The 18,424-nt window shown below is 35.2% G+C and overlaps 1 protein-coding gene across 2 annotated transcripts in view; it reads left to right on the forward strand.

Moving 5' to 3' along the window:
• Positions 1–18,424, forward strand: part of PPP1CB (protein phosphatase 1 catalytic subunit beta) — a 39,856-nt gene that overhangs the window by 11,667 nt on the left and 9,765 nt on the right. For both annotated transcript variants that reach the window (XM_028099396.2, XM_028099397.2), the window contains exons 3-6: positions 9,270–9,401; positions 11,366–11,596; positions 13,454–13,558; positions 14,977–15,048. In XM_028099396.2, coding sequence (XP_027955197.1) covers positions 9,270–9,401; positions 11,366–11,596; positions 13,454–13,558; positions 14,977–15,048 — 540 coding nt within the window. The remainder of the gene's footprint in view (positions 1–9,269; positions 9,402–11,365; positions 11,597–13,453; positions 13,559–14,976; positions 15,049–18,424) is intronic.

The following is an 18,424-nucleotide window of genomic DNA, read 5'->3' on the forward strand; positions in this document are numbered from 1 at the left end:
CAATTCACAAAACCAGGCATTGGGCCAGATTTGATCCTCAGATCTTCATGTTTTCTCCCTTTCCTGATGTAGACATGATTGTGCAGAAAGATTACTTATCAAGAGGAGGAGGCTTTGATGCTCCCACCAAAATTGTGTGACTGATTCATTCAGGACTGGTAAAATACGGGGTTAGGGCCTATAGTGGTGTCTAGGCCTTTGCAGGGTATTCTTCAAATTTCTTTATATGTAATCATCTGAATCTAATGTGTGGCCAATAATCATATTTTATGTCCTTTTCTATATTTACTTGAGCAACCAACACAGGAAATGTTTGAGGGTTTTGATCTTTGAGAAAAGGGAAGCACCAGTAAGCTCACCACTCTGGCTTTTTTCCTGGAGGTATAGGGGAATAGATCCCAAACAAAAAGTGGCAGTTTTACTGGACCAGAGGAGAGATGGACATCTGAGGCCATTAAAGCAGTTGAAACTTAAATCCAGAAGAGGAGAGAACCACATAGACTCTAACCCCAAAATCTGTAGTCAGGTCCCCCTAAAGTCACTGACTTTTAAGGACACACGTGCAAGAGAAGATTCAAAGAAACCCAGAAGAAAACAGTGCCTGGAAAGCTAAAATTCTGAGCAGAGATTCCAGCATCACCCTAGTGCCAGAGAGGCAAAAGTTGAAGACTGCTAAGTTAGAGGGGCTGTATTACACTCTTGAGTTTTCCATTTTTACTCCATCATGGCCACTCCCTAAGATTGAGAGCAAAACTGAAGTAGACCACAGCTCTCAAGAAAATGTAAGTCGTCACTCTACCTACTACTGCTAAAAGGAAGGATGTCATCTAGAACTTACACAATTTTCATTCATGATCCGATAACTTCATTTAGCAAAATGCTACAGGACAATGTAGGCTTAACTGACCAAAAATCAAGAGGAAAAAAGGGAACAAATCCATAGATAATTCAGATATTAAAATTATCACAGAGAGACTGTAACTGATTTAATATGTTCAAGATAAGAACTGATGGAAGGGCACCTGGGTGGCTCAGATGGTTAAGCGTCTGCCTTCGGCTCAGGTCATGATCCCAGGGTCCTGGGATCGAGTCCCGCATCGGGCCCCCTGCTCCTTGGGAGCCTGCTTCTCCCTCTGCCTCTCTCTCTCTCTCTCTGTCTCTCATGAATAAATAAATAAAATCTTTAAAAAAAAAAAGAACTGATGGAAAATTTTATCAGAGACCTGAAAACTTTACAACTAAAAAAATAAATTAAAAATGAGAATTTGAGAGTTGAGCTTAACTAGCACATTAGAAACAGAAAGAGAAGTAAGCTAGAAAAAAAAGTTGTTTAGAAATTACACAGTGCTGAGAAAAATATGGAGGGGAAATAAAGCAGGAGACAGTCAAAAGGCTTAACATACATAATGGGAATCCCAGAAGGAAAGGAGATAGGGGATGGAGGTAGTGTTGACCAAGGATTTTCCAAAACTGAGGAAGATACCAAAACACAGATTAAAGTTCAGTGGATTCCAGGTAGGAAAAATACAAATAAGACCATATTGAGACCCATCGTAGACTTAACCGCTAAAAATCAAGAAAAAGAAAATCTTAAAAGCTGCCAGAGGAAATAAGTCATTACCTTCAGGAGAACAGTGATGGTTGATAGATCACCTGAACTGTAGATACCAGAAAACAATAGAAAAGCCTCTTAGTCTGCTGAAAGAGAGAATGCTAACCTAGAATTCTAAATCCAGTGAGCATGTCCTTCAGAAATGAAGGCAAAATAAAGACACAAAAGCTGAGAAAACTTAACTGATTTAGACTGGTACTAGAAAATATGAAAGTTCATGTTGAAAGAAAATGATCCCAGAACAGAACTGCAGAATAAATGAACAACAGTAAGGATAAATATGTGTAAATATAAGCTAATACTATTTAAAATAATAATTATGGCTTTGTAGGGTTTCAAATATGTGGAAGCAATATAGGACAACTGTAGAACAAAAAGCTAGAAAGTGATAGTCAAAAATACATTTGTTATCTCTAGAGTAACTGCCAAAAGAAAAAGAATATGTTACTAAAAAGCTAATAGAGGAGAAAATGGAATAAAGATAATTGATTATTCCAAAGAAATGCAAGAAAAGAGAAAGGAATGAAGAACATGTGATAACAAAGCAAATGACAGGATGGTAGAACTTAATTAACTTTGTCCGTAATTACAGTAAATAAGAAAGGAGTAAACAGTCAAGACAAAGCTCAGAAGACCTAACGCTACTATTTACAAGGGACATACTTTAAATTTAAGGGCACAGATGAGTACAAGAATGGGGAAAATACATCATACACATATTAACCAAAAGAAGGCTGGTTGGCTATATATGTAAGAAATAGGTAAGGCAAGAAGTATCACTAAAGATAAAGAAGGGTATTGATTAATGTTAAAAGGATGAATTCAACAGGAAGATGTAACAAATCTTAAATTTTTTAGGTATTTAATATTATAGACCTAAAACAGAAAAGGAAAAGTTGAAAAAAACAAAAGGTTAAAATAGACAAAACCACAACCATGTAGATTAATTAATGCACCTTAGTAACAGAAGAAAAAAATCAAGGATCTAGAAGATTTAAACATCACAGTAAACTTGACCTAATTGATACACACAGGACACTTTACCCAACAACTACAGGATGTACACACTTTTCAAATATGTATGGAACATATACTAAAATAGGCCATATGATGTATCATAAAGCAAATCTCAGTAAATTTGAAAGAAATGAGGTCTCGGATTCTCTGATTTCAGTAATGAAATCTAGAAACCAGTAGCAGATAACTGGAAGATTCTCAAATATTTAGAAATAAGCAGTGTATTTTTATATATCTTACTGGCTAACGAAGAAATAGCAGTAAAAATTATAAAATATGTTGACCTGAATAATAATAAAATACATGTCAGGTTTGTGTAATTGCAGCAAAAAGCAATGCTTAGAGGGATATGTATAGCTTTAAATATATATAGGGGGGAGTCTGAACATTAAACTTCTATTTCAGGACAGTGGAAGAATAAGCAAATTATAACCCTCAAAAAAGTAGAAGGAAAGATATAAGATAGAATAAAGATAACAGAAATCAAATAAAAAGCAAATGTATAATTTTTTAAAATAAAGTAGTTGAAAAGATTAATAAAATGAAAAACCCCCTAGAAATACTAATAATGTACAAAATAGAAAACAAATGACCAATATCAAAAAAGATACAGGAGACATGACTAGTAATGGAGACTAAAGAGATGGAACAGATAAAAGCAATAATATAATCCTGGCTTGAATTCTGTATGAGAGCAGAAGAAAATGCTATAAAGGACGTGATTAAGACAACTATTAGGGGGGCCTGGGTGGCTCAGTGGTTAAGCGTCTGCCTTCGGCTCGGGTCATGATCCCAGGGTCCTGGGATCGAGCCCCGCATCGGGATCCCTGCTCAGCGGGAAGCCTGCTTCTCCCTCTCCCACTCCCCCTGCTTGTGTTCCCTCTCTTGCTGTGTCTCCCTCTGTCAAAGAAATAAAATCTTTAAAAAAAAAGACGGTTATTAAAATTGTAGCATATTCTTCACATTAAAGATTTATATCAGTGTTAAATTCTCTGAATCTGATAACTTATACTGTGCTATATATAAGAGAATATTCTTAGGAAATAATATACTGGTAAGTGAGCACGATGTGTACAGTTTATTCTCAAGTGGTTCAGAGAAAAGCTGTACATATGTATTTTGAAGGACAATAAGATTTTGTAAATAATGCTAATAAATTTTATAGTTTAGATGAGAAACTCATTTTGGCAAAACTGACACAAGGAATAGAAAATCTGAATAGTCTTATATATGTTAAAATTAATTTGTACTTGAAATACTTCTCAAAAAGAAAATTCCATGCCCATTTGGTTTCACTGCTGACCTAAACATTTAAAAAAATTAGGCCAATTTTATACAGTTTCTCACAGAAAACAGAAAAAGAGAGAACACTTCCCAACTTTTTTTTTTAAGTTAGCCCTACCCTAATATGCAGATCTGACAGATAGCAAGGAAAGGAAATTACCAGCCAATATCTCTCATAAATATGGCCATGGAAATCATGAGCAAATTATTAGCAAATTGAATCTTACAATAAGAAAGATAATGTCATAATTTGGTGGGGTTTATTCTTGGAATCCAAGGGAAGCTGAATACTCAATATAAATCATATTAGCAGAATAAGATGGGATTATATGATTATCTCAATAGAGGAGATATATATATTTGATAAATTTTAGCACCCTTCATGATAAAAAATTCTTAGGAAACTAGGTGAGTATGTACAAAACTGTAGCTATCATAATGCTGAAATATTGAATGCTTTTTTCTATGAGTTCAGGAACAAGACAAGGAAGACCATTAGCACAGTTTTTTCAGCATTGTCATGGAGGTCCTAACCAATTTGGTGAAGAAAAATAAAAGATACAAAAATTGGAAAAGAAGTAAAACTGTCTTCACAGATGATATGATTGTATACTTGGAAAATCCAAAGGGATCTTCAGACTGTTAGAATAGGAAACAAAGTCAGTATTCAAAAATCAATGATATTTTTGTAGACTAACATCAGACAATTGGAAAATGAAATAAAACAGGTTTACAAAGCAGTGCCCCCTCAATTTAATGAAAATGTGCAAGACTGCTGTATAAACTCTACAAAGCATTACTGAGAGAAACAAATGACAACCTAAATAAGAGGAGAAAGATCATATTTATAGATTGGAAAACTCAAAATTGTTAAGATAATTCTTCCTGGACTATACTAATTCCCAATTAAAACTCCCACAAGTTGGGGTGTGGGGAAATAGAAAAGCCAATTTTAAAACATGAAAATGTAAAAGGACCTAGATTAGCAAAGGCAATCTTAACAAAGTTGGAATGCTTGTATTACCAGATACCAAGACTTTATAAAAAGCTACAGCGGGCGCCTGGGTGGCTCAGTTGGTTAAGCAACTGCCTTCAGCTCAGGTCATGATCCTGGAGTCCCGGGATCGAGTCCCACGTCGGGCTCCTTGCTCAGCAGGGAGTCTGCTTCTCTCTCTGACCCTCTTCCCTCTCGTGCTCTCTCTCTCTCATTCTCTCTCTCTCTCAAATAAATAAATAAAATCTTTAAAAAAAAAAAAGCTACAGTAATTAAGACAGTGTAGTACTGATGTAAAAATAAACAGGTAAATGGGACTATATGGAATTTCCAGAAATAGACCCATTTGTGTATGGTCACCTGATTTTTCTACAACACGACCCCTAGAATTCTGTGGAGAAAAGGTGGCCTTTACAATAAAAGGTGCTAAATCAGTTGGATATCTGTGTGGGTAAAAATGAAACTTGGCCTTTACCTCAAACCAGACACAAAATTAAGATGGATTATCAAATAATATAGGTGAAAACAGTAAAGAACCTAGAAGGAAACATAAGGAAATATCTTTAGAGGCAAAAATTTCTCGAACAAGATGTAAAACAGTGAAGATTCATTTGGGATATATATAAAGAGTTTCTACAGATCAGTTTTTTACAAGACAGTCCAAATGAACTTCACAAAAAAAGATTTCCAAGTGGCCTATTAAGCATATGAAAAGATATTCAACATTAGTTATCAGGGTAAAGCAAATTAAAATCTCATTGAATACTACCATTCACCCAATGAAACGGCTAAAATTTAAGACTAATGTAGAGCAACATTGTTGGTGGGTTGTAAATTGGTATAACCACTTTGGGAAACTGGTATATCAGCTTCTTAGGCTGAGCTTTCCCCATGACCCAGCAATTCTCCTATGTTTTATATATACCCAAGAGAAACGTATGCAAATATTCATGAGCATTTGTAATAGCGCGAAAGTAGAAGTGACCCAATAGAATGGATAGATACAGTATGGTGTTTGATACAATGCAATACTTCAGGTGGCTGCTGAACACAGTAAATGGATAGATTTCAATGAGCAAAAGAGTATATACTGTATATTTCTATTTATCCAGAATTCAAAAATGGATCAGATTAATCATACTGAGAAGGTAAGAATACTAACCTTGGGCATTATTATTGTATGGTCAAGGGTATAAGGGAAACTTCAGGGCTGCTGGAAGTATTCTGTATCTTGCCAGTGGATGGTGATTACTTTTCTTTTTAAATATATTTTTTAAAGATTTTATTTATTTGTCATAGAGTGCACAAGCAGGGGGAGAAACAGGCTCCCCGCTGAGCAAGGAGCCCCATGCGGGATTCAATCCTAGGACCCTGGGATCATGACCTGAGCTGAAGGCAGACACTTAACCAGCTGAGCCACCCAGGTGTCCCTGCCCTGGATTTATTGAGTAAATGCCCATAATGTTAGTGTACTCTACTGTATATGTGTGATACCCCACAGTATTTTCTAAACAGTATGCTATAATGGTGATTTTACCTGGTGTGCAATATTACCTGCTGAAATTTTTTTCTTGGAAACCTTTGACTAAAAAAATTTTTGTGGTAGTAGAGGAGAAAGAGTTTTGAGTTATGCTAAATTTTTCTCTGCTGCTTTTTACTCCCTCTAGTCCCATAAAACCTGGGCTCCCTGATCTTGTGCAAGGTTTTTAACTCTCTTGTATAGTGTAAATAATGACGACCCTTTCTAATTCTTGGATATCAAAGAGATTAAATGAGATTGATGTGAAATTGCTTTGCACCTACTGAATTAGCAGATTTATAGTATCTTCATAATCCAACTAGATACTTGTATCTAAACTCATATACCCAAATTCTGGAATCTCATGGATATTGTAATGATCTAGTTCCCCTTTGTAACAGCTTGCCTTGATTTATTCCTTTTTTTCAGATGACTGGGAGAAATTTGAAATGCTCTTGGAAATTTGGGTATACTTACTGGTGGGAGTACATAAGGGAACAGGACTTTTGAATTGACAGCTGGGATTGTCCTTAGCTGGCTACCATCTTTTCCCAAATATTTAGCTAATTTATTCCTAAAATTCGGTCGTTTGTCAAATGCCTAACCTTTAGAAAAACCCTTAGCTTCCCTAACTGCATTTCATCAACTCTTAGAAGTGATTTGATTATGAAATGCACTACTATTTTATATGCCACTGAGAGGCAAAAAGTGACTGCCAATTAAAATTGTAAAAAATTATTGATTGTAAAGCATCTCCTAACTCATAGATCTTAATTAGGGAAAAACATGCATCTTAAAATCAATGAAATTTCATGAGGCATGTTTTTGTTTGGGTAAATTTTTAGTTTCTGTGGATTAGCATGACTTATAAGTTGAATTGTTTTTGGCTCCGTAAGAATGTTAAAGTACCCCTTAGTGTAAATAAATTACTTGGGAGGTCAAAATTAAACACACACATAATGTACAGAGAAAATAAAACAAATATGAGATAAAATATTCACCACTGTAATTTAGACACTTTAAATTGACACATCAGAGTGACCCACACTAGTTTTAGTAATGATTGTCATCAAGTTACAACTAAATGTTGGTAACCCAAACAGTGTTTTATTACTACAGAATCATAACAAATTGTGGAAATTTTTCTAGGAGCCAGAAGTATTTTGTCTGTCTTGTCCATTGCTCTTACCTTTAAATAATTATTTTTAGGTGAATATTTGTCATCTGAGATCACAAGAGATCTTTAATCCTTTGAGAAAAACACTATTTAGTATACCAAAAAGTAGATAGGTACTTGATGCACTGATGGTAGGACTGTATTTTTTAACCATCATTTCCCATGCTTTTAAAACTTAATGCCAAGGTTAAAAATTTTACAGAAAATTGAATCTAAGCTAGTATTGTAGACACTTAATGGAAAGTACAAAGTAAGGTGCCCATTTTGGTCTTAGAAAAATCCAGATATCCATGGGAAGTAGATAATTGATATTTGAGAGCTAGTACTCATACAGAAGCTATGCTAAAGTTCTCATAATAAAAGCAGTTCTGCTGATCATGTTTTGAATTTCAGGGATGATCTTATTAACTGTCCTGTTTGCTAGAGAACATTTCAGCAATGTCTCTGTCTCTTCTGTTACTTAGATATTACTGTATTAATGGAATAGATACATGGATGGCTTTTGCATGTGGGGGCCTTTTTTTTTTTTTTTAAACCTCTTGACCTGACAAAAGAATCAGCAATTTTTAACAAGAAATGTGTGGACTTAATTGGAAGTGGGAAGTGGTAGGGTTATATAGAGATACAGTTTCTGCTTCCTTTTTTTAAATGCCTTTTTCAGTTAAGATTAAATGGGAGCTAGCAGTCTATTTAGAGAGAGCCAATGGAGAAGATAATGATGAGAGGAAATGATTACAAGTTCAGTTCAGTAGGGCAAATAAGGAACTTCTCATGTACCATTCCTCCCCACTCCGTTCCGGAAGTTACTTATTCATGGATTTTACTGCTCATTCATTAGACAAATGGCTTTCCTCCATCTGAATAGCTTTTAGAGTTTTTTATATAATGCCCTACTGTGAACATAATAATGCATTAAAATTTAATAACTATCTGGTACCTTTAAAATTTTAATTTTAAATTTGTTTTGATCAGAAAATGGAGGTGGGGGTGGTTAATTCTTAGGACTGCTCCTGATATTCCAGGGAAGTGTGTGGAACTAAATCATCTGCTGACAGCTACTTTTTGTTTAATTTTCCTTTCTTCATAACCACTGGTTCTTTTTTGTTAAGATTTTATTTATTTATTTGACAGAGAGACAGCGAGAGAGGGAACACAAGCAGGGGGAGTGGGAGAGGGAGAAGCAGGCTTCCTGCTGAGCAGAGAGCCCGATGCCTGGCTCAATCCCAGGACCCTGGGATCATGACCCGAGCGGAAGGCAGATGCTTAATGACTGAGCCACCCAGGCACCCCAACCACTGGTTCTTAATGATGTTATTTTGGCCTTTTCCTAAGTGTTTGCTGAGAGAGTGGGCTCTCCTCAGAGGTGCTGTCCCTGCAACTGTTTGGGTCTCTTGGGCTATGAGGTTGGCCCCTGGAGAGCAAAGAGGACTGCGTTTCTGTGGCAGCAGCCTTGAGGAGCATCACTAGGAACCAGCAACAATAGAGATGAAAGCCAGAGATCACTGGAATAATCTTACTGTCAGCCATAGGACATAACAGGGTGTCTGGTAGTTTACTTCCTCTGTGACTCTCCTGATCTTCAAAATATGGGCATGACTTTTTTTTAAGGATTATTATTTTATAGATAAATTTTTTTAAACTGACCATTTTACTTATTGTTTAACAGTACGAGGATGTCGTCCAGGAAAGATTGTGCAGATGACTGAAGCAGAAGTTCGGGGCTTATGTATCAAGTCTCGGGAGATCTTTCTCAGCCAGCCTATTCTTTTGGAGTTGGAAGCGCCGCTGAAAATTTGTGGTATGTAAATAGGTAGAGTTGGAAACAGTCTATTTTGAATACCAGTTTTTCTCTCTATTTACACTGAAGGTGATCTAGAGAGAACATTTTAAAATTTATGTTTAAGAGAGATTGATAGGTTTGATTACATAAAATATAAAAATTGAAACTTTCATAAAATGATGTTAGAGACAAGAAGAAAATGATTGTTACATATACATCACATAAAAAGATTGCTATGAAAGATTGTTTCTTAGAAACAAGAAAGACAATACAAGAGAAAGATTTTTTTTTTAAAGGTAGATTTTAGAAGAAATTCAAATGGCCAATAAACATGAGATCCTCAGCCTCACTAGTAATCAGTGAAATGCAATTTAAAAACAAATCCCAAACTGTAGTCACATTGAAAAAAAAAGTCAAAAACTGGTAATCCAGTGTTGTCAAGGATGTGGAAAAATAGGCATTCTGATACACCAGTTAGAAAAAAATAAGAATAGAGTTTTGGGGGTCAGAATGGCAGTATCCATGGTGTTCTACTTTTGTTGTGATTTTATTTTGAAGATTATATAACATTACAGATTATATTTGTTTTTTTAAGTCTTACAGTGGCTTCTGGCCAAAAACAAAAACTTACAACCATAGGTTGAGTGATCACATTGTTATAGCCAGAAAAATTGTTGTACAGAAAGTATTTTTCTGTAGTTCACATAACAGTGGGAAGTGGGGTAAGTATTGTATCATACTGGCTTTTGGTTTGATAACTTGTAGTGGCTATTAGTGTTTATGACATAGCTTTTATGGACTTAATTGTCATCTTTACTCAGTCAAGAATTATTTCTATATGTAAAAATTTTCATTGTCCTGCATGTTTCTTCGTGATCCACATTCATACCTTGTAAACTGCAGCTTGGTGCGCTCTTTAAATACTTTTTTTCTCTTTCTTCTTGTGTTTAAGTCATGTGCTTGGTGCTCCTTGGTACAGTACCTAGCTAATAAAAGATACTAGCTAAGGAGATGTTTGTTGAATACATTAATTAGCTTAGTGTATCACCTTTAAGTAAGAGGTAGCATGAAATTTTGTGGATGGGAGCCTGGCTAGCTCAGTCATTAGAGCACCCGACTCTTGATCTAGGGTTGTGAGTTCAAGTCCCATGTTGGGTATAGAGATTACTTAAAATCTTTTTAAAAAAAAGAAATTTTGTGGAAATGATCAGTCTCTTCTGTGATCTAAATGAAGCAAGTGTAGTTATTTATAACATCTTAAAATGATTCAAATTCTCTCTAAGGTACTCTTTAAAGTGCTTTGATATAGATAGAAATAATTTGAGGGTAATAGGAGTTAGTTATACTAAATATTTCTAATTTCTGGCTATTTTTCTCACTTTTTGGTATAACAGAGTAACCTTTGTTAAACTACCAGCTAATAAGGGTAACTGTATTAGTTATCTGTTGTATAACATTACTCCATAACTTTATGCCTTAAGATAGCATGAATTTATCACCTCACAGTTTCTGTGCGTCAGGAATTCAGGCACAGCTTAGCTGTGTCCTCTGGTTCTGGGTCTCTCACGAGGCTGTGATCTAGGCGTCATCTGGAACTGCAGTCATTTCAAGGCTCAATGGTGAAAGGGTTCCTTTCGTTATGGACCGATGAACTGAGGGCTTGGTTCCTAATGAGCTGTTGGCCAGAGGCCTCCTTCAGTTCTTTGCCATGTGTACTTCTCCGTGAGGCAGCTGGCTTCAGCGTCAAGAATGAGAGAAGGCAAGAGAGTACAAGCAGAATGAAAGTCATGCTCTTTTGTAACCTAATCTCAGAAGTGACAGCCCATCCCTCTTTTGCTGTATCCTGTTTGTTAGAAGCGAGTCAGCATCTCCAGCCCACATTCAAAGGGAGAGGATTGCACAGGGGTGTAAACATTGGGAATCATTTGAAGCTGCTTCCCACAGTAACCAGGTGTTCTAAAATCGGCTTTTTCTATTTTCAGGAGATATTCATGGACAGTATACAGATTTACTGCGATTATTTGAATATGGAGGTTTCCCCCCAGAAGCCAACTATCTTTTCTTAGGAGATTATGTGGACAGAGGAAAGCAGTCTTTGGAAACCATTTGTTTGCTATTGGCTTATAAAATTAAATATCCAGAGAACTTCTTTCTGTTAAGAGGAAACCATGAGTGTGCTAGCATCAATCGCATTTATGGGTTCTATGATGAATGTAAGTAAAAATAAAAATTTATTTTTTATTAATGGGAAAATTCCCTAATATTCCCTAAGATAATCTTCTGGTTCAAAAGAGTTCCTTTGGTTCAGTTTTTTTAAAAATACAATTTATCAAGTATTGGACCAAGAAGAGTCTTTCGTGGAAGAGGGCCTTGAAGCTGGGAAACATGTTACTAATTAAACTGGTTCTGTGGGATCTCCTTGGTCATGTTATTTCAGGTTGACTGCAGCTTATTACTCAACTGAAAGGCCCTCTTGTAATTAGTTTACAGAATAAAATATCCACATGAAACAGAGGTCACTATAGATAATAGCCTCTAGTTTTCTAGTGTCTATTAAGATTTTCGTTCTCAGCGTTCTTAATAATATGACGGAAATTCTCATTGGCCCTGTGTCATAAGAAGTATTGAAAAGTTGTATGAAATTATTTAAAAGTTGAAGTTTAGTATTAGAATTTTAATCTGTGCTTATAAACCTACAGAGATAAGGATACTAACAACTCTCTTGTATCTTACTGTACTCTCTTTCATCAGTAAGAAATCCCTGATTTGTGTTTTGTAGTACTGTTTTCCAAGTATTATTACTAAATTACTACATTCGAATTTGCTCTTGTTAGACCATGGGAAAGAATATATGTTTGGTTAATTATAATTTAGAACCAGTTTACAGTGGTTTTCAAATTGAATTTATTGTTTTTTGGTGCCGAATTCTCCATTAGAATCTATTTTTGCTTTTTTCCATCCTTAAATATAGTAGAGTCCTATTCAAACTCCTGTCTCCTTGGTTTATATAATCATTTATTTGACTAATGTTTGAGGAAGTTATATATCAGGCACTATTTTAAACACTAAGAATGTAGCAGTGCAGAAGACAGATAATCTCTGTTCTCATGGAGCTCTGTTCTAATAGGAATGGTGCCACATTTGATTTTACATTGCATTTTTATCTCTCAGGTGTAGTGTGTGGTTTCACCTGTTTAAATCAGACCAGTAGACAAGAAGTGGATTATAGTACATCTAACTATAACCACTTTTCTAAAGCTATATCAGGAATAGAGGTGCATTCTTAAGGATAAAATACGGGCTTGAATATCGTCAAGGATAGAAATGACATCAAATGAAATAATGTATGTTAAACACTGCTTTGAGTTACACTTTTTCATTGAGAGGCAAGTTATGGCATAAAAACATAGGAAATTAGTGCTTGTGTGTTTCCTTCCTCCCCTGGGTTAGTTGTTGCAACTTATTGCCCAGTTCAGGAAAATCAAGTAACTCTAAAAAGGTGAACAACACTTGAGATTGTCTTTGTTGTAGCTCTTTATTCTAGACTAAGGAAAATTATAGCCTTTGTCTCTATTTATACTTGCTGTAGTGCCAAGTTGTAATTCACTCAGAAGTGGATACCAGTCAGGCCCTTGGAAATTGTCCTTTCTTGGCAGTAAATTTATGCTGTGTTACTGAGTGCCTGAGAGTCAAAATGGACAGTCTCTAGAGGCACCCCTTTCACTTCAGCTTATTTGGCTAGTATTTAATGTGCATGTTAAATGGAAAAGATAAACTAATAGTCTATTAGACTGTTTCAAAATTGCTTTATTATAGTGATCTTAAAAGACAAAAGTGTCTGATATATTTGTTCCATAAAATACATAGCACAGTCTTTGAGGTTTTTTTTTTAACTTTTACAGGAAAGTGCTGAATGTTACATTTTTAAAAGTATACAAGAAGTACTTATTCATTACAGAAAAAAGAAAGTGCTGTATAAAGAATAAAATTGAAATTATTCATAATCCTGTAGCTATGAGATAACAAAATAGGTTTAATTTATTTATTCTATTTGCTTATTCTTTTCATAGGCAAACGAAGGTTTAATATTAAATTGTGGAAGACCTTCACTGATTGTTTTAATTGTCTGCCTATAGCTGCCATTGTGGATGAGAAGATTTTTTGTTGTCATGGAGGTAAACTATTAGATTTGCTTTATGGATTTTTTTTTTACTGTCCTTCATTGTTTAGAAAAAAAAAAAAACAAAAACCTATTGATAAAATGTGTATTTCCAAAAAAGTAAGAAAAAGTATATTTCAGGGGCACCTGGGTGGCTCAGTTGGTTGAGCATCTGACTCGGTTTGGGCTTAGGTTGTGATCTCGGGGTCATTGGATCTAGCCCTTTGTGGGGCTCCGTGCTCAGCAGGGAATCTGCTTCTCTCCCTCTCCCACCCCCCATGCACTCTCTCTCTCTCTGAAATAAATAAAATAAATCTTTAAAAGAAAAAGATAAAATGTATTTCAAAACAGATACTGTGTAATGAAAGGAATTTAATTATGTCAAAGTACTTGTAGAGACAGTAATTTTTGTGAAGTCTGGAAAGGGAGAGAATTGTTAGGCAAATGTTTATGGAAATGTGGGTTTTAGAGGATTTTGGAGAGGCAAAGAGAATTTTAGAGAGTCTTTTATGTTGTCTAGTTCAAGGAATGTGTGAGGACTGGCCTAACTAGAATGTCAAGTACATGTTGGGGAATGATACATATCAGATTATAGAGATTTGAATACTGAGCAAAGGAGTTCGTTGAATCGTTTAATTACCATATTGGGTTTTTGTACATGGAAATAATTTAATAAAAATACTGTAAGAAAATTATTTTATTAATATGCAGGAAGAATTAAGTGGGGAGATGTTGAAAAGGTAGGTGTACTTGTCTAGGCCTGAGGTAAAAAATGATTTATTCTCTGATAGAACATAAATCACTATATTAATTGAAACGTATTTTATAGTAAATACTAAACATTTAGGAAATTGTAGCTCTTGCACATTGGTATGGCTAAAAATAGAAATTAGAAGTATGTGATGGCACTTGGATTTATCTATAAAAGAGAAATACTAGCTTATATTTATGTACTACTCTAAAGATTGCAGGGTATTTTCTTGCTTATCCTTCTGATCAACAGTTAGGCTTTTATGAAAATGAGCATATTGGAGTGGGATGTAGGAAGGTCTTATGGGCTAGAATGAGGCATTTAAACTTGGAAGTAAATATGACAGGGAAGTGGTAGGAAGTATTGAAATTGGGTATGTTCCTGTAGAAAGGCAGGGAATGGTTGGAAAAAAAAGAGTGGTAAGATTTCTTTCCTTGAGAAATCTTTTGTAATGAAAGGGAATTCCATTACCCTGGTAGGGAAAAGTGGAGAATACTTAATCATATTGTTCGATTACATCAAAGTGGGATTCTATTTAATAACTCAGTATATTAAAGATAACATTAAAAAGAACACCTTAAGTGTGTTTAATTTCACATAGTGAATCTACTTTGATTAAATGTTTCTTTATTTGAGTGAAAATTGTTTAGATGTCAGTAGCATGACTCATCTTTTATTTATAGGACTATCACCAGACCTGCAATCTATGGAGCAGATTCGGAGAATTATGAGACCCACTGATGTCCCTGATACAGGTTGGGTGTATATAGAGAACTTTAATTAGTTGTCTTTCCTAAAATGTTTACATATTTGAACTTAATTATATTATATATTTAGTGGAATTAGGATTGGTTTGTGTAATAAATAATAGAGCTTTTTTAATCATCAATAAGCTAATTAGAGGTTACTTGCAGTAATATATTTCACCTCCCACTAATTATTTCCTGAGGTGCAGTACTTTTAAATTTCATATATAACTGTAGTATGGTTCTGTTAAACTTATATATCACAAAAGATCTTGTTATTGATTCCCCTTACCTTCCTATCATGGCCTCATTCATGTCAGCATTGCTTATGTCCTTCAAAGACTTGTTAAAAAATTAGTCAAAAGGACGGGCGCCTGGGTGGCTCAGTTGGTTAAGCCACTGCCTTCGGCTCAGGTCATGATCCTGGAGTCCCGGGATCGAGTCCCGCATCAGGCTCCCTGCTCGGCAGGGAGTCTGCTTCTCCCTCTGACCCTCTCCCCTCTCATGTGCTCTCTCTCTCTCTCATTCTTTCTCTCAAATAAATAAATAAAAATCTTTAAAAAAAAAAAAAATTAGTCAAAAGGAGAACACCTGGCTGGCTCAGTTGTTAGAGCATGTGACTCTTGATCTCAGGGCCAAGAATTCAAACCCCAAGTTGGGTGTGGAGCCTACTTAAAAAGAATAAATTTTAAAAAAATGTTTTTAAGGATTTTTTAAAAATTTAATCATAAGTTTTTTAATTAAAATAATCTTTCTTAGCTGAAGATACAGTTGCCTTTTTAAAAATTATCTAGTAGTTTTCTGTTATTTTTTGCATCTTTTATATTTCAAATTTGTAGAGTTCAGAAAACCATAGAGGTACATGGTGAGTTTTGTGAAAAATTTGTGAAAGAATAATGAAAATTAACTCTTCAGAGATTCAAAATAACTCTTGGGTAAGTGAAGCAAGTCAGAACAAAAGCAAATAAGTTCCAGTTGAGGATAAATTGCTGTGTTGATCAACAAATGAGCCTAATGTAATTTTATAAATAAATTCTGGCCACAGTTGCCTAACTTGTCTTTTGGCTTTTAAATGGTAATTATTCATAGTTGAGTGCAAGTGTATGTACTAAGATGTGTACTAATCATGGCATTCATATCATAAAGTGCTATGATAACCTATGAATTGAATGCAGTAAGGTTGTTCTGCTTTTCATTTCACCTTTTGCTAAAAATATCAGTACCTTTCTTTGTGCCATTTTCTGACACTCAGTGTATGTGGTTTTTCCATTTTTCCACAACACACCCCATTCTCCAACTCTTAAGTGAGTGTCTAACAATTTAATTCAGTTCTGACACTAACTCCTGGAGTTAACCAGGACTCCACAGAGTAAGGACTCCATTCCACAAGACTGCCCCCGCTTAGGTTGTCAGCCTCAAGTGATATTCTCTGGAGACCCAAACTGCTGCCCAGCCAAAATTCTGGAATTCCCACAACTACCTCCTCAGATGCTTTACTTATATTTATCAGCTTATCATAAAGGGATGTACAACTCAGGACCCACCAAATGGAAGAGATTTCATGGGGCAAGGTATGGCAAGGGGACATTGGTTGGTGAATAGCTTCCACACTCTTTGGCATCAGTATGTTCAACAACCGGAAGCTCCCCAAGTCTAGTTCAAGAGTTTTCATAGAGCTCAGTTTCCAGCCCTCCTCTCCAGAGGGAGGGGACAGCTGAAAGTTCCAACCCTCTAATCATGTGTTTGGTCTTCCTGTTGACTGGCCCCATCCTGAAGGGCTCTAGGGGCTCCTGAACCACTTCATTAGCATAAACTCAGATGTGGTGGAAAGGGGCTCTTTATAAATAACAAAAGATATCCCTGTCACTCAGGAAATTCCAAAGGCTTTAGGAGCTCTGTGCCAGGAATGGGAACAAAGACCAAATGTATTTTTATTATATCACACTGTCTCACCATTAAAAGCATTAATAGGGGCACCTGGGTGGCTCAGTCAGTTAAGCAGCCAGCTCTTGATCTCAGCATCCTAGTTCAAGCCACGAGTAGGGCTCCACTCTGGGCATGGTGCCTACTTTAAAAAGGGGGGGCGGGGGGCATTAACATAAGCAAAACTGTCCTTTCAGTTTCTACCAGACCTTTTTTTTTTTAATAAATTACATCATTGGATTAATTGTCCCATTATTATTTGTGTAATCAGACTCACCCTGTATGTATCATACTCATCAGTTCTCAGCAAACTTGAACATCTTCAAAATGAGGATTGCTTAGACTGCCATAGGGTCTAGAAATCCTTTATATATTAAGACCATATAAATGAAAAACCAAAGGTCTTGTAGCTTACTGAAAAGAGGATTGTTTATGGGTAATTTTGTAAAGGGGAGTTGATTACTCATAAGTAGGGCTGGACTAGATGGTTACTAAGTACATCTACTCTTTTTTTTTTCTTTCCATTTTCTACTCATAAGATCCAAACAGTCTATAAAAAAAGTAGTCATTAAAAAATATTCATGAACCAATACCTAAGCAAAACATGGCTAAACCTTTAAATTGAACTGTTAAGAACATGCATTTGGCTATTTGATTTCAAGTATGATTGGATCGTTTTGCTCAGTGTACTGAAAGCCTGATAATATCACTCAAAATGCTACTCATGATTAAACATCAACCATTTGAGCAGGTGTATAGATCCTCTTGTCAGTAAGCCACTGACATTGCATGTTATAGTAACTTGCCTCAACTTACTTGTGCAAGTAACAATTTGTGTTGAGTACAAAAGGTAAAAAAGCATGCATTTAATCAGATTTTGATTATAATTATAGAATATATTTGACTAAACCTAATAGAAACTAGTTATTTAAATAATAGGGCATATTGTATTACTATATCGTACACTTGAAACTAATATAACGCTGTAAGTTAACTATAATGGAATTTAGAAATAAATAATGGGCCATTTATTTAAAATCTTTTAAATAAGGTACAATATAAATACATATTTCATGTCATTACATCTTCAGATTCTGTTAACATAGTTCAGACATAAGTCACTTTAAAGGGGGAAGCAAATTTTTGAAATGCTGAAAATCGACATTTTAAGCCTGGGTGTTCTCTGTAATCTTCAGAAGTTTAATTTATAAATTAATACATTTTTAAGAACAGCCAAATGATTATGATGCTTGTTCATTAGGAATTTAATTATAAAATGTGGAACCTTGACTCTTGAGATTCTTGTCTTGATTCCATTAAGGTTGAAAAATGCCACATTGTTGTTATCATTATTTGATTTTATATGCATCCAGACTGTCATATTTGCCAAATAATTCCAAAAGCAACTACATTCTAGTTTTATTGTCACCTTAAAATTAAAGATTAACATCTTGGCCTCCTG

Source organism: Eumetopias jubatus, unplaced genomic scaffold (genome assembly GCF_037043125.1).
Source record: "Eumetopias jubatus isolate StellerSeaLion01/CBP00866 unplaced genomic scaffold, mEumJub1_p1.0 scaffold_9, whole genome shotgun sequence".
Lineage (NCBI taxonomy): Eukaryota > Metazoa > Chordata > Mammalia > Carnivora > Otariidae > Eumetopias > Eumetopias jubatus.